We start from the raw sequence: 13,935 nt of genomic DNA, 5'->3' as shown, positions 1-13,935 counted from the left end.
TGAATCCTTATTTGTACTTGTGTGTGATGCAGCTTTCTGGCAAAGGGAAATGAGGCCTATTCAGATCTATGGTCTCATTGCTGAGAGACTTCTGGCCAGCATTCTCAAAATATCTGTGTTTATGCAAAGGCATATGCAGTCTTTGGGGCATGAGTTAGCATGTTAGTTGTGGAGCACTCATTAAGAGTAGCAACAAATGAGAAATTGACATTTATGTCTCCTTCCACCACCATATAGTGCATATAGAATCATTGAAACATCATAGTACAGAAGAAGAAAATTCAGTCCTAGTATCTGCTGATTTCTAGGGCAGCAATCCAATCCATACCATTCTTTGTCTCTTATTTCCTGTACCTCTGTAAATTATTCTCTCAATAGCATTTGCGATTCCCAATTGAAGGCATTCATTGGTTCTGTTTCCAACACCCTTATAGACAGCAAATTAAGTAATGAACAATGAAGGGAAGTTCTTCACATTCCCACTTTATTCCTCACTCGAGTATTCCCACTCGAGTTTGATCCTGCCATCAAACAAAGCAATGCCCTAGGGCCCTTATCCTTGCCTGTGCCACAACGTTTAAAAGTTGGTTCCAATTCTTAAAGATGAGCGTGTTTATTTGTAAAGAACTATGGACCAAAAGCTGTCAGATGGTACTACTGTAGATGGGACATGTTGATCGGTGTGGGCAAATTGAACCGAAAGGCTTGTTTCCACGTTGTTGTGACTCTATGACTCTAACTGACAGCTGCCAGCCCATCTTGATCCACAACATTTGAGAGCTTACAATTGTTTTTGAAGTTTGTTGGATATGGCTTCTTGCTGATGTATCCTTGTTGTTGTATTCTCTTTCCTATGGACCTCAAGATCTGGAAGCAGCAATTGTTGATGCTTCTGCTGGTGCAGATGCTGTGTACTGCTGCTTATGGAAATGGTGTCCATGCTGCTTCTGCTCTTGGTCATTTTGGTCCTTCTATGAAGTCAAAAACAACACACAGCATCAGTGGAGCCACCCTGACCTGAATGACCAGCATTCTGCTGTGCAGGTCAAATTTGTAAACTTGTAACTTGTCAAAAGAACCCCCAAGCATTAGCACTAGTCTTTTGTACATGCTGGCTAAGAAGGAGGCTGTGAAGATTTAGTACTTACTGTCCTTGTCCTGTTTGGTCTTTGCTCCCAACAGTTGGGCAGTCATGCTTTGCTTTCACTTGCAAGCCTGGAAAACAAACTGCAAAAGCTAAATCATTGTTGTCATCAAACAATTAATATTTTGGAATTGATAACCACTGCTTTTCTTGAATAGAGTCAGTGCACACTCATATGTCACGATCAAGTGTATATATTGGTGGACTTTTACAAGTTTTCCCCCCATGCTGTGATTATCTATAGCTTTAACTCCCACCCCATAGATTTTTACAGATGAAAATGTATCCCCTCATGGAGTGGAAGATTTGGTAAAAATAACACTAGCCTTCAATTGTACATTCTGCTAAAAAACAACATTCAGAATATTGTTATGCTCCTTGCTACAACATACATTATTTATTGTCATTCTGATCTCTTGAGGCCATTGTTAGGGTAGGCTGCTTTAGCTGTGCTACCTCCAAAATTGGGCCACTTACAATTTTCAAGCCACTCATGTTACTATTGAGTATTTTCCCACACTGTTCCTCTAGGGTCAGATGTCATGGCAAGAGTGTATTGTTCTGTATTTTAAGCCCTTCTTCAGGAAATGTTTACTTGCAATATTTTGTTCAAAGAAAGCATATATCTGCAAAAGATGTGCTGCAATGTGATTGTAATTGAGCTTCATACTGATTTTTGACACTGGGTGCAAATGGTTATCATTGCTTCTCTAGTTTGCGAGGTATTCTCCCTGGGATAAGCTCAATGTTTGCTATCATTGTAAGAATTTTTACTGAGCGTGACACCCAAGAACATAATATATACGCAGAAGGACTTGTCCAGCATGTTGTGGGATAACTATAAAGCACAAGGAAAGTATTGTGATATCATCTTGCAGATTATAGCATTCCAAGCAAGATATTATACTCTGAACACATCGGCTAGAGAATCATGATGTGAGAATTCTGTGCAGAGTGTACTTAGCTGTAGGCACTGTTACAGAAGTGTTTGGAAATAGCTATCAGCAGCCAAATGTTCACACTTGATTTGGTTGTTGTAGGAGAGCAGAGGAACTTATTCCCTGCTCCTGGTGTTCTCATTTCCTTTCACCAGTGGGTGACAAAGCCAAAGTGAGTGCCTGTGCTCGTTTATAGGGACTGAGAGCACACCTGGGAATGTCTGCATTTTGCTGACCCTGAGAACCATTTCAGGCTACACACTCCAATTGTCTTGCTTTCTATGTGAATCTAATCCAGAGTTCCCAAGCAAACATTTTATGAGCAGCAATGTATGAAAGGGCCCAGGATATTCTCCCCAACATTGGAAACGTTCTTCAGCTCTGATTTTGCCCCTCCATGCAAAATGTGCTGACGTCTTCAGACTCCCTTCATCAGTGTACTGACCAAGAGCTGGAGGACAATGAGAAACTGATCTTTCATCACCGGTGCTAAAAATAAATGCAAAAGTAAAAGTTGTGCATCTTATGCTACCTGGCAAATTTGGTTCCATTGGTTTTAATAAGTGACCAGGGCCAAATCATCTTACTTATGTGCAAAAAACATCTGAGATCAGCAGCTGGGAGATTGCCTCCACTCTTACCAGTTGATGTTCTAGTGCTGCCTGCACGTCTGATACCACTTATTGCCTTTTTGCTTGCGACAGGTTAGAGGAGACAAGTAGAGCCCCGTACCCAGAGTTTATTCTGAAGTCCCAGAATCTTAGTAATTTTCAAATTACAGTGACCTTGAGCGAAGTATAGAGAGTTAACAGTTTACTATGAGGTAAGAACAGAGAAGGACAAAGCAGGTTAGGAAATTACTAATTTTTTTCACATAGGAGATATGGACATAATTGGCATGTTCAGCATTTATTGCTAATCTCTAATTGCACTTGACAAGGTGACAATGAGCTGCCTCCTTATGCCTCTGCATCCTTTGTGGTAAAGGCATGTACACAATTCCACAGGAATTAGGAAGTTTCAAATATTTTTCCCCAGTAAAAATGAAAAAAATGCAGCAATATTATTCTAAGTCTTGACTGTGAGCTTGGAAATATTCAATCCTATTTCTAATTTGTAATGATAGAATGACTTTGCAGAGGCAATAAGTGAATCATTAACTGCAGCATTTGACTGTTTTATTATTTATGCCACTGTTCCAGTTGTTAGTTCCAGTTTTATTTATGATGCTGTTCAAAGTTCCCGATTAATGGCAGTCTCATGCACACCTCCCCCAAGAACCACTGGCTGTTCATCATTTGGGAATCACCAGTGGAAATCCCATTGAATGTCATGTCCAAATTTCTGATTAACTGTAAAATTTATTGTGGGATTAAGGATTGGAAATGAGGATATGCAGTAAAACAGTTTAATGTTGTATGAACCAAAAGATGTGAACTGGTACTCTTAACGCAGAGACTTACAGCTGATGTTGTTTTCAACTTTCCTACAACCCATTACATGGTTAATGGCTGTGGTCCAGTGTCTTGTAATCAGGACTGAGTTAACAGATATAAAAACTGAAAAAGTTGAAGGTTCTCAAGAGATCAGACAGCATCTGTGATGAGAGAATCATTGCTTCCATTCAGTTTAACTCTGTTTCTTCCATTATTGATGCTTCCTGACCCTTTGAGAATTCCTGGCATTTTCTACCTTTCCAATTTTCAGCACCTACAGTGCTTTGCTTTTCAATTACTGAGTAAAGAGATACCTACTCATAACTGTGCCAGGTGCATTGCCAGATGGCACTTCTTGTAAAGGTCTGTCACCTCTCAGTCAGAGAGCTGGGCCTGCAGTTCTCGTGGACCAGTAGGTATTTCACGTTAAAAGATTTCATTTGAAAATATGAATGATACCAGGCTATGCAATCACAGAAATTGACATTTTTGAGATGAGAGATACATTTAATTAATAAATTTCAGGTTCTTTGTTTCTGCAAATGATCTTTGACAGAATGGTATTCACAGACGTGATATTTTTGGATTTTTTTGTTTCCTTTCACCTTGTCTTTCCTCATTTCGATTCTAGGGGCCAACGCAAAGAAACAGGGCGATGATCTTGCTGATAATGATGGCGATGAAGATGAAGGTATTTTTCGGTTCTCAAAAATGGTGCATGAATGCAGAACAGAATCCTTGATTTTTTAAGTTTCTTTTTTTGGGGGAGATTTTTAAGGTGACATTGTGCATGTTTCCTTGCACTTTTTTCCCCTCAATCTGACAGTGTATTTTTCCACGCAGTACATGTTTTTATCATCATATCATCATCATCATATATATACAGCCGGAAACAGGCCTTTTCGGCCCTCCAAGTCCGTGCCGCCCAGTGATCCCCGTACATTAACACTATCCTACACCCACTAGGGACACTTTTTACATTTACCCAGCCAATTAACCTACATACCTGTACGTCTTTGGAGTTTTTTATAAAGGGAAAGATTAAATGATTGAAGTTTGTATTGATGTGGTTGAAATAAAGCTGCACCAATGGGAAATATAAATGATAGCATTTAGTAACATTTAGTAACATTTAGTAACATCCAATCTTAGCATTGTCTGGCTGTTTCACTGTCTGGAGGGCCCAGGACACATTCCTCTCATAATCACCCCCTTGGTTTTTTGCTTCTGCTCCAGTTTTGTTTTAAACTGTGAAGTTATTTACGATTTTCTTTTACATGGATTTTGGTCCTCATAACTTCCAGTAAAAACACTTTCCACCTTCTTTCTGGAGCTATCTAATGTGTACAACGTTGTCCACCTGGGAGGCTGGGTAGATACAAGGCCTTTGTCACTCTCAAGCATGAGTGAGGGTAAAGAATCTCCCTAAAACAAAACACCAAACTCCATCTCGCGTTGGTTGTTCTGCTGAGCCTGGAGACCGACCTATTGAGTGCGGATTCCTGTCCTCGTTCAAATACAGTCATTGGTCTGACCTTGTAGCGTTTTATCATCGTTTCCTTCAATAATCTGGTGAGAAATTGAAAGAAGATTTGTTCTAATCGAATATGCCTCCAAATACCAGAGACCTTCTGCAAATCTTGCCCAAACTGCATCGACGAAAATAACTCTGAAATATAATGCAATTGTAAACATTTGAATTGAATTATAATATTGCATGTGCGCAAGGACAGCATATAATTAAAAGATGATGCTCTCGCTGCCAATAAATCTTTCATATTAAAAGACAAGGGCAGAAAGGATCTTTCCTTCACCATAAATTCTGACTAGTTAGGTGTTTAATTTGAATTTAAACATTCAGTGTCACTCAGGATCTGTCTGTGTGTACGTGTCAGAGAGAGAGAGAGAGAGAGAGAGAGAGAGAGAGGGAGGGAGGGAGGGAGGGAGGGAGGGAGAGAGAGAGAGAGAGAGAGAGAGAGAGAGAGAGAGAGAGAGAGAGAGAGAGAGAGAGAGCGAGAGAGAGAAAGAGAGAAAGAAAGAAAGAAAGAAAGAAAGAAAGAAAGAAAGAAAGAAAGAAAGAAAGAAAGAAAGAAAGAAAGAAAGAAAGAAAGAAAGAAAGAAAGAAAGAAAGAAAGAAAGAAAGAAAGAAAGAAAGAAAGAAAGAAAGAAAGAAAGAAAGAAAGAAAGAAAGAAAGAAAGAAAGAAAGAAAGAAAGAAAGAAAAAAAGAAAAAAAGAAAAAGAAAGAAAGAAAGAATATGTGCGTGTGTGTTTCTGTGATATAACCTGAAGATCTCAAATGACAATGTGGTGCTAATAGTATTTGCCTCATGATTGGGATGCTGACGATATAATGTTTCTCTGCCTCCCCAGCATCCCCAACCTCGAGGAGTGGTGTAATTAAGCAGTGTATCACGCTGCCCCCTTTAATGATTTGTTTGGCATTGAACTGCTGGGATTAATAGAGCATGTGACTCGATACTGCATGTTGTACTTGATCATGCGCGCAGCATTAAAAAGCAACTGATGGCTTCTTGTCTAGATCCTTGAAAATATTGTATGGCCTTTAGCGTCAGAAAAATCCATCAGCTGCCCACCTGAGGTTAACAATGAAATGCTGTTATAGAGAAACACATCTTACGTACGTTTTAAAGGTTTTGTAATCTGGCTGAGTGAAAACTGCTTGCGCAGGCTGCAGTGGCAGAGAAGTAAAATCATTTATCTCAGGCGAAAAGGTTGTTGCGACGGGCAATAAATCTCAACATACAATTGGACCAAAAGATATAGGAGAGGAAAGAGAAAGATATGACTCCAGCCTCTTGTTGTCTATTATATGAATGTGAAGGCCCCTGTGGAAATTGCATGTGTAAATGTGAATCTTTGAAAAATGTATTACTGGTGGTCCATGTGTAGGTATGTATATTGAAGATATTGTATTGTGTAGAAAATCATGAGAGACATAGACCGGTAGTCTCTTGCCCAGTGAGGGAATCAAGAACCAGAGGACATAGGTTTAAGGTGAATGGGGAAAGATTTAATAGGAACCTGAGGGGTAACTTTTCCAAACAAAGGGTGGTGGGTGCATGGAACGAGCTGCCAGAGGAGGTGGGTACTATCGTAACGTTTAAGAAACATTTTGACAGGTACGTGGATAGGACAGGTTTAGAGGGATATGGACCAAATGCAGACAGGTGGGACTGGAGTAGATGGGACATGTTGGCCGGTGTGGGAAAATTGGACTAAAAGGCTGTATAACTCTATGATCCTACACGAAGCATGTCTTGCAGGTCACAATGAGCGCTGGGTGTTCTCAGAGTTGGTGTAGTGTCAGCTTGTGGGTGGGAAGAGACATTTTATGTTGCGGTGATCCCGGGGGAATTTTCACCTTCATAGATAGGGTGCTAAACTGGGATCACAGTCTCTTCTCACGCACTTCGAAGGTGAAAATTACCCGCCTTCTGTCTTCATCTTTAAATTGGATATTAGCATTACAAATTGTAGTTGGGAAAATAACTGTTGAGTTCTACAAATAGGAATAATGGTAGGATTGTAATGAATGTAAGCTTGAAATCTGCACCATCATTGTCGGTCAGTCTTTTATCTCCTTTGCATATGTTCTTGCTTTGAAATTCATAAATGTACACAAATTGTCAAATATACGCAACCTCTTGTGGGGCACACAAAATATAGCACTATATGTGCATTAGGCACAGTCCCCACTGTGTTTAATGTGAGTCTTATCAGCCATAGGCTTGAAGCAAATGACTTGTTCATTACCTATCAATTAATGTCTAGTTTAGACACAGCAAGCTTTATACTGCTTTGTGTTCACCTTAGCTGAGATTAGAATGGTCACTCATGAAGGAGGAGATTGAATACAGATGTCTCAGTTGAAAAAGTATTCAAAATCCCCAAAACATTTGTGTGTTACAGTATGAAATACTTCGGCAAAAAATATGGTAACTGGTATTAAAAGCTTCCTGCACTGTCATAGGAAAATTGAAGGAATTGCCTGTTTGATAAATTCTTTGCCATTTTCGTTGCTGATTATAACGCCCTTCTCAGGATGACTTTGAGGCTGACTGTGCTTCAGCCACAATCTGAAAAGCCGAGCTTTTAGGTAGCCTTGTCAGGAGGATAAAGCAAGGTGGGCTGTGAGAGAACAACATGTGAAACAGCATGTTTTCCAGGTAGGTGATAGCCTGCATCTGTGAATGACAAAAGAGGCAGCCAATAATGGAATTCCCCATCCCCTCCATCATTCATTCCGTTCAACAGTGGCTGTTGTCTGTTACTTGATGTCCACAGCAGTTACTGATCCGTCATCTCTTTGTGCACACCCCTTCTACCCTTCTACCCCTTCTACCCTTGCCTGTGTTTCGTGTGTCTACACTTTGGTGTTCAATGTCTGTTGTGCATGTATAAAAACCATGAGAGCTTGCTGCAGACATACACTGATACCAGGTGCCTAAGTTGGCGGGAGTGGGTTGGGGGAGGGGCAATGGGGTGAAAAGGGAGTGCAGTGACTCTTGAGTAATTAATATTTGGAACAATGTGAGAACATAGCCACCATTTTGCTGTTATATTCAAAGATAATTTGATTTTGTTCCGTCAGACCCAACATGTAAATGTTGCCGCCCACAAAAGCAGAAAATACAATGTAGGGTTATCCTCTCCAGAATGTTTCCCCTTTTCTTCCTCTCTGTTACCCCACAATCCACTCTAACGTTCACTTATTTAACAGTCAAGCACCAGACTGTGACTTGTATCACTGACAAAAATGACTGAAAGGACTTTATTTTCACTGTGCCAATAAAATGTTTCTTCAGGCCAATTTCAGACACTGTGCTTTGTGAGGCTTCTCAACCATGGGAGGAATACGTAATTGAGAAATACATATTTGATAATGATTGGGAGCAGGGTGACTGGTTAATTGAGATTCCTTTCATCTCATTCAAGGAATTATAAATCCCTGTTTCTTGAAGATTATTTAAAATTCGATTTGGATGTCAGTGTACTAAATCCTAGAAAATTGTTATTGGGCAAAACCTGGCTTCAAAGATCAAGTATTAAGATCAATATTATCTAAAATGGATAATTAGATTCTAGCCTGTCCAACACCCTTGGAAATCCATTGTGATATCAACAAAATATCTGTCATCTCAATTATACACTTGTCTGTAACTTATTATAAGGCTCTTGATTTTTTTCCAGTTTTTGTTTAGGTTTTCTCCCCTCTACTGGAGTTACTACCTTTTCAGATATTTTGGCATTTCTTTGCCCCGTTGAGACTTTTGTTCTTCAAACAATAAACCCAATGCTGTTAATTACTAGCATTCGACAATTGTAACACAATGTAGTTATGTCATGAGAAAGTATCATAATTGTCAAAGTTTTGAATAATGACTGTTGCCTGTAGATACACATATTATTTTGCACATTTGGGTTTGAAATTGCCAGCTATGACATACCGTCCCGACTGAAACCAACGTGTTTTAAATTTTAGATCAATTTCAAATGGGGTTCCATTATTTCTGAGATTGGTGAATATAATGACTAACAGCATAAATTGCAGCACCATTCTCTAATGCTAAATATCACCTTGAAACTCAATGAAGAGTCTACAAGACAAATAAAACATGGGAAGTAACTGCTCTGGTCAGAACTGACAGAGTGACAATCCGTTCATTGTTCAGCATTATTTGCTGAACAGGAAGCTATCAATGAGAGCAACCCACCATCTAAATTTCACATTATTTTAAACTGATTTATTGCAATCTGTCTTTACAATTTACAAATTTTCTAAGCATAAAAATTTCACCATGCTATCATTGATTTTCCATCTGCACTCAGTTAGCTCGGAACTTAACACCTGGTATCTGTAGTGTGACTGCTGGCACATTTACTTATGCCTGATGATTGAGGTGTACTGTTGCCCAGTATTTATCATATGTTGGTTTCCACTGTGGCACATTTGTGCCTGGTGAATGCAGTAAGTGAGCCCCAATGATTATCATGTTGTTGTGAGTTGGTGCCTGGTGGTCCCAATCTCCTAGTGCCCTTTGCTTATGAAACATTGGTGCTAGGTGATAAGTTGCTGCAGGTTTCCAATGATCAAAGTGTGTTTGAACCTTAATTGGTTCATGATGACCAAGACCTGAGCGCGATGTCACTTGGCTTTTCTATTGTTCCTTCTCTTTCAGATATTCGGGACAGCGGGCCCAAGCCGGTTATGGTGTACATTCATGGAGGGTCATACATGGAGGGAACAGGAAATATGATCGATGGCAGCATACTGGCAAGCTATGGCAATGTCATTGTTATCACCCTCAACTACCGTGTTGGTGTCCTGGGTAAGAAAAACTAACTACATTTAATCTGATCATTTTGGACAATAAAGAACATTATCTGCTGGCATAAATGATGAGGCAGCAGAAGTCTTTTTGCTCCAAAATAATGTCTTGCATGAGAAAACGAAACCATTGATGCCTCAGGAGTTATACAGACATTTACATTAGTAAATTGTTTTGAATGTATGGCTCTGGTAAAATTCTGCTTTGTTACCTGGGAAATTGGATTTGATGGCCTCTTGTATTGCTCCCACCAATCTCTAGGAGCAGACTTGGATATAGACAGGCTATGATATAGATATGACATAAGTGTTATTGCAATTGCCCCAAACTTAATTCTGCTGCCGCCCTCCCAACCCAAGACATATTATACCTGCCCTAGAGCAAAGATTCACTGGATTGGCTCCAGTGATAGTGAGTTGGCCATATGACGATAGATTGGTTAGAGCAATATTCTCTCTATTTTCGAAGAATGTGAGAAAATCCCAGCGAAACATACAAAATTCTTACAGGGTTTCACAGACTGAATGAAGGGATGACGTGTCCTTGGCTAAGGAGTCTAGAACCATTTAGGATTGAGATGAGAAAAATATATATCCTTATAAGGAGTGATGAATCTTTGGCATTCTCTCAGAGGTCGAAACGGTGATTGATAATTTTACATAGAAAAATAGATGCAGGAGGAGTTCTGTAATGTCCAAGAAACAATTTTCTGGGACATTACAGGAATCAAGGGATATGGGAATACAGGAATCAAGGGATATGAGGTATAACATTAACAAAAGACAAAGCAAACTCTAATATGTTCTGGACAGCCTACTCCTGCTCCTATATAAGATTATCTTATATTCTCTGGCATACATTGATGCTCTTGCTTTCTGTAAGCAGTCTGAATATAAAGAGATTTTGATACTGTCCAAATAATAACAACAACAAAGGATCAATACTAGGGGTGTAACAACAGTAATTAAAAACAGAAGAACTGGGGACATTCAGCAGTTAACATTTCTTGTCAATGATGGCAAAGATAAGAAATAAATAGTTTTAAATCGGAGAGCATGAGAGAGGGATAGATGGTGCAAAGAATATGTCTGATAGGGTGTAGCTTGGATGACTCAGGCAATGACTGTTTACTGAGCTGTCTGGTTAATAGGTTAAAGAGAGAGAAAAACACAAAAGGATGTATTAAAGCTGTAAAATATAAGACAGACCAGTTGTCTAAATGTGAAACCAAAAGTATAATCCTGAATTTGTTTTTTAAAAATAGTTAATAATACAGACAGATAACCGTACAAAAGAGCTGGATAGTTCTGAAGAAAATAGAAAATCTGTGAGTTACTGAAATTGTTGAATTGAATGCTGAAAGTTTCAATGTGTTCAGATGGAAAATAAAGTGCAAATCCCAGCAGGTCAGGCAACATCTGTGGAGGGAATGGACAGGCAATGTTTCCGGTTGGGATCCTTCTTCAGTCTGAAGTCGCTTCCCCATTTCCTACACAAATGCTGCCTGAAGGCTTGGATAGAGTAGATGTGGAGAGGATGTTTCCACTAATGGGAGAGTCTAGGACTAGAGGTCATAGCCTCAGAATTAAAGGACGTTCCTTTAGGAAGGAGATCGGGAGGAATTTCTTTAGTCAGAGGGTGGTGAATCTGTAGAATTCTTTGCAACAGAAGGCAAAGTCAATAGATCTTTTTAAGGTAGAGATAGATAGATTCTTGATTAGTACGGGTGTCAGGGGTTATAGTAGAAGGCAGGAGAATGTGGTTAGAAGGAAGAGATAGAACAGCCATGATTGAATGGCAGAGTAGATTTGATGGGACGAATGGCCTAATTCTGCACCTATCATTTATGACCTTATGACCTGCTGAGTTCCTACACTTTGTGTTTTACTCAAGATTCCTGCATCTGCAGATTCTTTTGTCTCTCAGCAGGTCATTGTCTGCATACATGTGGCTTTGTGAACACCATAAGTTAACTCTGAGATGACTATTGGAAGTGAATAATACTTATCCACTCCATTTTCTGGACTGCTATCACATTGGCTTCATTCTGTAACAGTTCACTAGGATGCTAAGTCACCAGGACAGTTACAGGTCAGCAAGGGCTATCAGTTGACAGTATGATGTTATAAAGAATAAATTCTTCAGATGTATACATTGCTGGGAGAACTCGCTATATTGGTCATCCCAAATTGATTGAGGAGCAATTGAGAGTCAACCACACATTTGAATCCAGAGTCACACGTAGTCTGCATTGAGTAAGAATGGCAGTCTTCCTTCCCTGGAGAATATTAGCATTCACAATGTGTAAGAAAATAACAGCAGATGCTGGTACAAATCGAAGGTATTTATTCACAAAATGCTGGAGTAGCTCAGTAGGTCAGGCAGCATCTCAGGAGAGAAGGAATGGGTGACGTTTTGGGTCAAGACCCTTCTTCAGACGTCACCCATTCCTTCTCTCCTGAGATGCTGCCTTAGCATTCACAATGATCTGTTGATTATAATTGTTATCAATATTACAACTTAGAATTGAAAATCACATGACTAAGTAAACTTGGAAATGTACATTCCAAGTTCACTTGGTTATGTGATTTTCAATTCTACTGTTGCCATGATGGGATTTAAACTCGTGCCTCTGCATGTTAGCCCACTGTGCCAGTGCCCAACCCACAAGTGGGGAGCATGTTTAAGATGTCATGTTACTAAGCGAACTGTAAGGGCATACCATTAGCATGCTAAAGCAGTGCCTATATTCTACTACCTGCAAACCTCTGGAGGATGCCTGCAATATCTCAACAGAGCAGATGTCAAGTCTCCGATGGTGCAGCCATCTGCAAGTCTGCAAGGCTGAGCAACCTTATCATGATGAGAACAAAGTCCAGGCAACTTGGGGAGTTTGTTCCTGGCCAGGTTCATCCAACGATACAATAGACATGTTGCTACCCAGTGGTGCAACTAGTGGATTTGATGCCTCCCAAGAGATCCGGGTTCAATCCTCATCGCAGGAGCTGCAGTACCTGTGTGGAATCTGCACATTCTTCCTGTGATCATGTGAATTTCCTCTTGGTAGTTTAGTTTAGTTTAGAGTTTAATTTAGAGATACAGCACGGAAACGGGCCCTTCGGCCCACTGAGTCCCCACCGACCAGCGATTGCCACACACTAGCACAATCCTACACACACGAGAGACAATTTACAATTTTACCAAAGCCAATTAACCTGCAAACCTGTACGTCTTTGGAATGTTGTTACGAAACCGGAGATCTCAGAGAAAACCAACACAGGTCACGGGGAGAATGTACAAACTCCCAACAGACAGCATTCGTAGTCGGGATCGATCCCGGGTCTGCGGTGCTGTAAGGCAGCAGCTCTATCGATGCGCCAGCATGCTGGTACTCTGGATTCCTTCAACATCTCAAAGACATGTGGTATGGTAGGTTAATTGGTCACTGTAAATTACCCCTTGTGTGCAGCGGAGTGGTAGAACGAAGAGGGAGTTGATGAGAATGTGTGGAGAATAAAACATTTAATTAATATAGGATTAGTGCGGCACAGTGGCACAGCGGTAGAGTTGCAGCCTTACAGCACCCGAGACCTGGGTTCGATCGCGACTACAGGTGCTGTATCTCTCCATGTGTCTCGTGTGTGTAGGATAATGTTACTGTGCTGGGAACGCTGGTCAGTGTGGACTCGTGGGCCGAAGGGCCTGTTTCCGCGCTGTATCTCTAAACTAAACTAAACTAAACTAAACTAGAGTAAGTGGGTGGTTGGTGTTTGGCATCAACTTGGTGAGCTGAAGCACTTATTTCCAAGCTGTATCTCTCTCTATAATTCTATAGTCTAAAATTCCCAAACCTTATCTCCCCTCTGTTGTGATCCCAGTGTTTATAATCCAGCAGTAAACCATAACACAAATCAAATGTTCCAAAACAATTTTATAAATCCAGTCATGGCATATTTGATGGCAATGCCAATGAATCATCCTTCAGTGTTATTTTCCGACTTTTGTGCGACTGTCTGTGCTATTGCATCTTTGCAGCCCTCTTTTAGTGGCTTCAGAATGCAAATTT

The 13,935-nt window shown here is 40.2% G+C and overlaps 1 protein-coding gene across 5 annotated transcripts in view; it reads left to right on the top strand.

Moving 5' to 3' along the window:
* Positions 1 to 13,935, top strand: part of nlgn3a (neuroligin 3a) — a 191,142-nt gene that overhangs the window by 110,744 nt on the left and 66,463 nt on the right. For 3 of the 5 annotated variants that reach the window (XM_078412481.1, XM_078412484.1, XM_078412480.1), the window contains 2 exons: positions 4,150 to 4,209; positions 9,720 to 9,869. In XM_078412481.1, the coding sequence (XP_078268607.1) occupies positions 4,150 to 4,209; positions 9,720 to 9,869 (210 nt within the window). The remainder of the gene's footprint in view (positions 1 to 4,149; positions 4,210 to 9,719; positions 9,870 to 13,935) is intronic. The other 2 variants (XM_078412483.1, XM_078412482.1) reach the window with 1 other exon arrangement.

This window comes from Rhinoraja longicauda, chromosome 15 (assembly GCF_053455715.1).
Source record: "Rhinoraja longicauda isolate Sanriku21f chromosome 15, sRhiLon1.1, whole genome shotgun sequence".
Lineage (NCBI taxonomy): Eukaryota > Metazoa > Chordata > Chondrichthyes > Rajiformes > Arhynchobatidae > Rhinoraja > Rhinoraja longicauda.
This window is presented reverse-complemented; position numbering and strand designations above follow the sequence as displayed.